The sequence below is a fragment of the Petaurus breviceps genome, unplaced genomic scaffold (genome assembly GCF_028583685.1).
Source record: "Petaurus breviceps papuanus isolate PSGF00001 unplaced genomic scaffold, PetGlider_PUasm1.0 90919, whole genome shotgun sequence".
Lineage (NCBI taxonomy): Eukaryota > Metazoa > Chordata > Mammalia > Diprotodontia > Petauridae > Petaurus > Petaurus breviceps.
In genome coordinates this window covers 20,991,565-21,001,294 of record NW_027187378.1, presented here as the reverse complement: position 1 = coordinate 21,001,294, position 9,730 = coordinate 20,991,565, and the positions used below count along the sequence as shown (strand labels likewise).

At 35.3% G+C, this 9,730-nt stretch overlaps 1 protein-coding gene across 1 annotated transcript in view; it reads right to left on the bottom strand.

Moving 5' to 3' along the window:
• The window catches only part of LOC138152179 (uncharacterized), a 77,298-nt gene that overhangs the window by 30,522 nt on the left and 37,046 nt on the right, over positions 1-9,730 (bottom strand). The window contains exon 3 of the mRNA XM_069075961.1: positions 3,594-3,777. Within this exon, the coding sequence (XP_068932062.1) occupies positions 3,594-3,777 (184 nt within the window). The remainder of the gene's footprint in view (positions 1-3,593; positions 3,778-9,730) is intronic.

Below are 9,730 nucleotides of genomic sequence, written 5' to 3'. Positions count from 1 at the left end.
GGTGCTGAGAAGAAGTGGAAGCTAAACCCAGGTCTTTTGACTCCAAATCCATCATTCTCTCCAGTGTTTCATGCTCCCTCCTATAAGATGCTGAAAATATAGACTGTTAAAATAAATTGTTGAAATATACATTTCAGGAAAAGTTTGGAGTCACTAAAACTGCTGCACTTTCCTAATGTAATCCAGTCTGCTCCCTATATTTTGTTTAATTCTGGGACAAGTTTGTCGTCCATCAGCAGTGGCTACCCACGTTATATGTACTGATAGAACAACTCCAGGCTTTCCACTGAAATCATAGTCTGGACAATGGGCGTCCTTCATCCACTTGGTTTTTTCTTTGTGACTAGTTAGACCAAACATTTTAAAGTGAAAAGGGACATGATGAAGGAGGCTTTACAACTCTCTGGGGCTTGATGTAATCTTAACAGTGTCACATGGCTGGTGAACCTTGATAGACATTAAATCACAGAATTGTCAGTTTTCTCTGTTAGGGTTCATCTTTCAGGTAATTATGTGTAATGTTAATGGGATATAAGATCTTCCCGTCCATTAATCTGCCTCACATGGAACCCGTTAAAGGGAAGCTTGCTTTGGGGGAGCTTACTTATAGGAAGGCTTTCACATCTTTTGTTAATTTCTAATTAGGGACTGAGTCACTGAGGGTTGTCATGCCCTCTAGCTCCAAAACTAGGGTATGTATACTCTGAAGGTAGCATTTTGCTTTGGGGCTCACTCATTGGAAGAGTGTTCTTGTGATTTGGCCAAATGAGACTATGGGTAGCCATTAAGGAGCTGTGGCTTGAAAAACCCAGATATTGGTGCTTCTCTCTCTGGTAACTATGTATGTATTGCCTTGCTCACACAGTCAGATTGATCTGTTGATCTGTGCAAATTTCTCAGACAGTTAGAAACCCTGTCTGTTGGTCTTTATTTCTCTGTTTGTATTTTTTCTTTTTTCTTTGTAATTTCTCTGAAGTTCAGGGTGCTGATTTTTCCCCTGAACTAATGAATGTAATTAAAAAAGACTGTTGACCCCTTAAACAGCTATCTTTTCTAGTAAGGCAGATCTAAGAAACTATGCTAGCAACCAGACTGGGTATGCCAGTGTGGTTGCTGCTACATCTTGATTTTCACAACCGAAAGGGAGACATTTTATTAGAGGAAAGCTTTTAATATGAATTTTTGACTCCACTGAATAAATGTCTCATACTCAATAAAACCAATCCCAGTGCAATCTCCGAACTTTATTCTCTACACTTTTTAGTCAATTTTATGACTGTAAAGATGTTGCCTGTTGTAGCATATCATTTGTGGAGGCCTGCTTGTTCCCTTCTCAAATCAAGGATTCCTTTGATAAATGTATAGATTATTCTCATAACAATTTTGTAGATATGTGAAAGTAGGTGTATAGGTTGGTAGTCATTGGTATTTTTTAATCACCTTTTTTCAGTAATAATAAAGTCCATGGTGGGGTTTTTTGTGAAGTGTTTAATATCATCTTCTCTTTTAGATACCATAAAAATTAACCTCTCAATGGCCCCAATTGTATTACTACCTTCAGCATGAACCTCTTCTGTTTATATTCCATCTATTATATTTATTTTTGTTTTTCTTCCTAGCTTATTTTCTTGAGTTCTATTTCTGTTGTTCTGGTATATCAGAGACTTTAATACTTCAGTATAAAATGTAATAGCTCTGGGGCAACTAGGTGGCACAGTGAATAGAGCACCAGCCCTGGAGTCAAGAAGACCTGAGTTCAAATCTGGCCTCAGACATTTAACACAAAACTAGCCGTGTGACCTTGGGCAAGTCACTTAACCCCAATTGCCCTACCTTCTCCCCTCCAAAAAAAAATAATAGCTCTATCTGCTCATTGTATCTTCTAGGACCCTGTCTGTGGACCTTTCCTCTTCTCCCTCTATACCATTTCACTTAGTGATCTCATCAGTCCACATGGTTTCAATGATCATCTCTGTACAGATGACTCTCAGATCTACTTGTCTAGTCCTAACCTCTCTTTCAACCTCCAATCTCATGACTCCAACTGCCTATTGGATTTCTTGAACTATATATTTCATAGACATTTTAAACTCATGTCTAAGCTGAAATCGTGGCTTTTGCCCTTAAGCCCTTTCCCTTCCCAGTTTCCCTCTCACTATTGAGGGTGCTGCCTTCCTCCCAGCCATTCAGAGTAACCTAGGGTATCATCCTTGACCCTTCACTCACTTTCACCCCTCATGTCCAATCTGTTTCCAAAGCCTATCAATTTTTACCTTTGGAACATCTCTTTTCTACACCCCCTTCTCTCTTCTAACACTTTCTCTACTCTGGTGCATATAGGTTGGAAGTTGTTGATATTTTAATCCATTCTATTTATATTCTAATACCTGGAAATTTGTAATAACCTTCTAGTCAGACTCTCTCAAGTCTCTCCCCCCTCAAATTCATCCTCCATTCAGCTATGATATTCCTAAAGTACAGATATGAGCATATCACCATCATTCCCACTGAAAAAACTCCAGTGGATCCCTATTGCCTCCAGGATCAAATATAAAAACCTGGTTTGGCATTTATGTCCTTCATAACCTCATCCTTTCCTACCATTTCAGTCTTCTAACAGCTTACTCCCCTCAGCAGACTCTGTCATGGAGTGACACTGGCCTCCTTGCTGTGTCCATTTCCTGAACCCAGGCATTTTCACAGGCTGTCCACCATACCTGGAATATTCTCCCTCCTCATCTCTGCTTCCTGCCTTCCCTGGCTTCCTTTAAATTTCAACTGAAGTTCCACCTTCTATAAATAGCCTTTCCTAATCCCCCTTACTCCTAGCTGTATGACCTGGGTAAGTCATTTAATCTCTGTTTTCCTTAGTTTCTTCAAATGAAAAATGGGGATAATAATAACACCTACCTTACAGAAGCACTTAGTACAGTACCTGGTACATAGGAGGTTCTATACAAATGCTTATTTCCTTTCCCCTTTTCCTTCCCACATGATCCCCTTGCAGCTATATTTCATAATTATGGACTGGGATTAGTCTATACATAGGTAAGGGGGAGGTACCAAGCATGCACTGATTCATATGGTCTCTGGAGGCATAATTCTATCTTGCCATTCAGTGTGGATATGACAAGTCTTGTGATGTCTGAATATATTCTAGGCCATTCACTTTATTAACCTGAGACAGATCATGTAACCATTCTGAGTACTGGCTTTCTTATATGTAAAATTAGACTAAATGATCTCAGAATCAGCTCTAAGTCAAAGTGAAGTAATAGAAAAAGCTCTAAACTTGGTTGTCAGCAGATTTGGATTTGAATGCCAGCTTTGCCACTTTCTAGTCATGTGACTTCAAATGAAACATTAGGACTCAGTTTCTTTACCTGTAACATAGATAATAATATATCATCTGCCTCCTATGGTTCTTTAAAGAATGTTCACTGAAAACTGTAATTCAGTGTAGGAATGAGCCATTATTCAGCACCTAATATGGTACCCAGCACATAGTAGGCACTTAATAAGCCTTTGCTGATTGATTTTTGTAATTCCATGTCTAAGCAGCTGGAAGGACATCCTTCCTCCATCAGCCTCACCTTTACTGTTCCCACCAAGATCTTCTGAGCTGTAATGATTAGCTCTTCCTTGTGGTACTGATTATCTGGGTGAATATGGAGCTCCTGAGCTACTAGTAATATGTTCTTCCCAGACAAGAGTAGAAATTCAGCTGCTGGTACCATTTCTGCTTTCAACAGCTCTTCATCAGACTCTCCTGCCAACCTGGACAAAGTATATTATTTTAAATTTAACTTTGCCCATATCTTTGTTCAGATGGTTATCAAAAAGAAATATGAGAAACCCCATTTTAGTCAATTCCATTACAAAGAAGGATTCTATACAACAAAAAACTGATTTTAAAAAATATTTGCAGATGGTCCATAGTAACTTTCCACATATATGCTTAAGTATATATCAATCACATATTAATACAATACACTATAATGATATGATACAATATTATATTATATGGTATAGTATAATATAACATAGTATAGTATAATGTAATATAAATGATGTAATATGGTATGACATAACATAACAATATAACAAACATAACATAACACAGTATAACACAACACAACATAACATAACATACATGATGTGATATGATATGATATAGCATAATATAGTATGGAATATGATATGACATGACCAAAAGCCATCCCCCAATAGATAAGTAATGAAAAGACATGAACAAGCAGTTCTCAAAAGAAATACAAAGTATTAACAATCATATAAAAGGATGCTCCAAATTACTAATAAAAAGAGAAATGCAAATCAAACAACCCTGAGGTTTCACCTCACACCTTTCAGATTGGCAAAGATGACAAAAGATATAAATAATCAATCCTGGAGGGGTTGTAGAAAGATAGGCATATGATTGTATCATTGGTGGAGCTGAGAATCAGAAGCAGTACAACCACTTTGGAAAACTATTTGGAATTATACTAATTAAGTAACTAAACCATCTATACTTTTAGACCAGAAATTCTGCTATTCTAACTAGGCTTATAACCCAAGGAAATTATTAATAAGAAAAAAGTCCCCACAGCACTTTTTGCGTTAGTAAAGAATTAGAAACAAAGTAGATGCCTATAAAATGGGGCATGGCTAAACAAAGTAGTACACACAAATCGAATAGAATATTACTATGCTGTAAAGTGACATGATATGATATGATATGATATGATATGATATGATATGATGAGTATAGGGAAGAGTTACACGACTAATGCAAAGTGAAGTAAGCAGAGCCAAGAAAATAACATGCATAAATAAAACATGTAATGTAAATGTAAATAGAAAGAACAACCCCCAAACAAGCAAAAGTGAATGTTGCAAAATTATAAAAAACAAGCATGGCCCCAAAGAAAAGCTATGAGACTATATCCCTGCCCTACTCCTTTACAAAAATTAGAGTTCCACAAGTGAGGTGCATTGAATATATTTTCAGACTTTTTGTTATATTTATAGGATTTGCTGGGTTTTCCTCCTTATTTTTTCTTTAAAATATTAATTATTATATGAGATTATTCTTAAAGAGGCAGATAGGGAAAGATAATGGTAATGTCTGTAAAAAGATATCAATAAAACTTTTTTTGATTTATAATTATCCGTTTTGTTATTTTTATGCAGAAAATTCACAAAGCTTATTTTTTCTGATTTTTTAACATTTTCATTTAAAGTTTTGAATTCCAAATTTTGTCCATCCCTCCCCTCCCCCATCTCTGAGATGGTGAACAATCAGTATATCTGATTATATCTGGTTATATATGTGCAATTATGTAAAATATTTCCATATTAGTCATTTTACACAAGATGATTCAAATGGAAAAAAAGAAAAATAGCATGCTTCAGTCTGTATTTAATCAATAACAGTTCTTTATTTGGGGGTGGATTGTATACTTCATCATTAGTCCTTTGGGACTAATTAATCCTCGGATCATTGTTTTGCTGAGAATAGCTAAGTCATTCGCTGTTCTTCATCAAACAATGTTGCTTTTACTGTATACAATGTTCTCTTGGTTCTCTTCACTATGCATCAGTTCATGTAAGTCTTTCCAGGGTTTTTTTTTTAAATCATCCTGCTTTTCATTTCTTACAGTACAATAATATTCCATTACAATCCTATACCACAATTTGTTTAGCCATTCCTCAATTGATGGGTATCCCTTTGATTTCCAATTCTTAGCCACCAAAAAAGAACTGCTATAAATAACTTTTGTACAAATAGGTCTTTTCCCCCCCTTTTGGATGTCTTTGGGATATAGATCTAGCAATGGTATTGCTGGATCAAAAGGTGGGCACAGTTGCATCTGACATTTTCCTTCTTTGTCATATTAACCTTTCTGTTAGATGTGAGGTGGTTCCTCAGAGTTGTTTTGATTTGCATTTCTCTGATCAATAGTGATTTAGAGTATGTTTTCATATGACTAGAGATAGCTTTGATTTCTTTGTCTGAAAACTGCCTGTTCATATCCTTTGACTTGTATTTTTATACATTTGATTCAGTTCTCTATATATTTGAAAAATGAGTCTTTTATCAGAGACACTTGTTGCAAAAATTATTTTCCCAATTTTCTGCATTCCTTATAATTTTGGTTGCATTGGGGTTTTTTTTTTTGCAAAAGATTTCTAATTTTATATAACCAAAATTATCTATTTTATATTTTTTTAATGTTCCCTATATCTTATTTGGTCCTAAATACTTCTCTTATCTATAAATCTGACAATTAAACTATTCCATGCTCTCTTAATTTGCTTATGGTATTGGCCTTTATATATAAATCATGTACCCATTTTGGTCTTATCTTGGTATACAGTGTAAGATGTTTCTGCCATAGTGTTTTCCAGTTTGGCTCTTTGGGTTTATCATATACTGGATTACTATGGTCATTTACTATAGTGTAATTTGTACCTGATCTATTCCACTGATCCACCACTCTGTTTCTTAGCCAGTACTGGATTGTTTTAATAATTACCACTTTATAATACAGTTTGAGAACTGGTACAGCTAGACCACATTCTTTCACATTTTTTTTTCATTGATTCCCTTGATATTCTTGAGCTTTTGTTCTTCCAGATGAACTTTGTTGTTATTTTTCTAGCTCCATGAAATAATGTTTTGATAGTTTGATTGGTATGGCACTAAATAAATAGTCTAATTTAGGTACAACTGTCATTTTTATTGTATTGGATTGGCCTACCCATAAGCAATTTCTATTTTTCCAGTTGTTTAGATCTGACTTAATTTGTGTGAAAAGTGTTTTATAGTTTATTCGTGTAGTTCTTGGCAAGTAGATTCCCAAATATTTTATATTGTCTACAGGTGTTTAAAATGGAATTTCTCTTTCTGTCTCTAGCTGCTGGATTTTGTTGGTAACATACAGAAATACTGATGATTTATGTGGATTTATTTTGAATCCTGCAACTTTGCTAAAGTTGTTAATAATTTCAAGTAGTTTTTAGTTGATTCTCTAGAATTCTCTAAGTATAACATTATATCATCTGATAGTTTTGTTTCTTCATTGCCTATTCAAATTCCTTTAATTTCTTTTTTCTTCCCTGTTATAGCTAACATTTCTAGTACAATATTAAATAATAGAGGTGATAATGGGTATCCTTGTTTCACCCATGATTGTATTGGAAAGACTTCTAGCTTGTCCACATTACAGATAATGCTTGCTGATGGCTTTAAATATTACTTAGCGTTTTAAGATAAACTCCATTTGTTCTTATGCTCTCTAGTGTTTTTAATAGGAATGGGTGTTGTATTTTGTCAAAGGCTTTTTCTGCATCTATTGAGATAATCATATGATTTCTGTTGGTTTTGTTATTGATATGGCCAATTGTGTTGACAATTTTCCAATTGAACCAGTCCTGCATTCCTGGTATAAATGCTACATTAGGGGTGGCAAGGTGGTGCAGTGAATAGAGCACCAGCCCTGGAGTTAGGAGGACCTGAGTTCAAATTGGCCTCAGACACTTAACACTTACTAGCTGTGTGACCTTGGGCAAGTCACTTAACCCCAATTGCCCTACCTTCCCCCCTCCAAAAAAGCAAATAAATAAATCCCACCTTGTCACAGTGTATGATCCTTGTGATATATTTCTGTAATCTCTTTGCTAACATTTTATTTAAAATTTTTGCATCGATATTCATTCAATTCAATCATCCTTAAGGAGGCAAGCCTCCTTAATAGACATAAAGTACAATTGGGTCAAAGTTTTCCACCCCTAGGTCACATTGTCTTAATCTCTTCAATCAAAAAGTCTTTCTTCTTAATTGGAGAAGTCCTTAACTCAATCATCTAAATGTAAAGATCAAAGCTCTTCACCCCTAGGCCACAGTAAATCACGGTCTTCTCAGTTTGCATTAAATACACAAGGAGAAGTCTTTTCCTCTTGACTAGGGTCAGGCTCTCAGCTTCCATGGTCCCAGCTCCTGCCCAAATCTATCCACCTGTCACCTTAGTTCAAAGGCAGACAGCTCTCAGTTCCTTGTGCAGTTCCTGTTCCATAGTGAAGCTCACAGTGTCTAGTCCACCTTAAGTCCTTCACAGTTTCTGTTCCTGGGAAGACAAAGCGGCACCACAGTCATGCTTCCTCCCAGTTCTCCTCTCTTCTCATTTCTCAGTTCTTCTCAATTCTCTTTTCAGTTCTTCCCAGTTCTCAGTTCTCTGTTCTGCCACCACAAGTTCTGTTCTCCATTCTGTTCTCAATTCATAGCAACTCTCAGAAGTTCTCAGGATCCTAGCAATTCTTTCTCTCAGCAATTCTGGCTCTCTAGCTTGGGCTTTTCCTTATATATGGTATTAGCCCCTCCCTGTTCCAGCCCCTCCTGTTACACCAGAAACTTCCTCTCCACTGTGGGATTTACAAGTTCTGGATCTTAATACTTGATACAATCATGAACTTGAAACAAGGTACTAAGTACCTGTTTGATTGCCAATACAAGGGATAGGGAAGATTTTCAAATCCCCATTACCATTACATGGGATTAATTGTTCTTTGAATGTTTGGTAGAATTCGCTTGTGAATTCATCTGGTCCTAGGGATATTTTTTCTTGGGAAGTTCATTGATGGCCTGCTTAATTTCTTTTTCTAAGATTGAGTTATTTAACTATTTCATTCCTTCCTTAATTAATCTTGGTAATTTATTTTTCTGTAGATATTCATCTATTTCATTTAGATTGTCAAATTTATTGGCACATAATTGGGCAAAATATCTCCAAACAATTGTTTTAATTTCCTCTGCATGGGTGGTGAATTCACCCTTTCATTTTTGATACTAGTAATTTGGTATTCTTCCTTCCCTTTTTTAAATCAAATTAACCAATGGTTTATCTATTAGGTTTTTTTTTCATAAAACCATATTCTAGTTTTTATTTATTAGTTCAATGGTTTTCTTCTTTTCAATTTTATATCTTTCCTTTGATTTTCAAGATTTATAATTTGGTGTTTAATTGGAGATTTTTAATTTGTTCTTTTTCTAGTTTTTTTTAGCTGCATGTCCAATTTATTGATCTGCTTTTTCTCTATTTTATTAATGGAAGCAATTAGAGATATAAATGCTTTGGCTATATCCAATAAATTTTGGTATATTGTCTTGTTGTTGTTTTCTTTAATGAAAGAATTTGTAGTTTCTATGAGATGTTCTTTTGACCCACTTGTTTTTAGGATTAGATAATTTAATTTCCAATTGATTTTGTTTTTGCTTTTTTTGCAGGGGAGAGGGCAAGGCAATTGGGGTTAAGTGACTTGCCCAAGGTCACATGGCTAGTTTTTGTGTTAAGTGTCTGAGGTCAAATTTGAACTCTGGTCTGCCTGACTCCAGGGCTGGTGCTCTATTCATTGTGCCACCTAACCACCCCTCCAATTAATTTTTAATCTCTCCATTGTCCATTATTGAATGTAGTTTTTATTGCTTTATGATCTGAAAAGGATGTGTTTACTGTATCAGCTTTTCTGCTTTTGGTTGTAAGGTTTTTATGTCAACACATGGTCAATTTTTGTGTAAGTGCCATGTACTGTGAGAAAAAAGGCATATTCCTTTCTATTCTCATTTAATTTTCTCCAGAGATATATCACATCTAACTTTTCCAGAATTTTATTCACCTCCTTAACTTCTTTCTTGCTTATTTTTTCAATAGATTTCTCTAGTTCTGAGAAG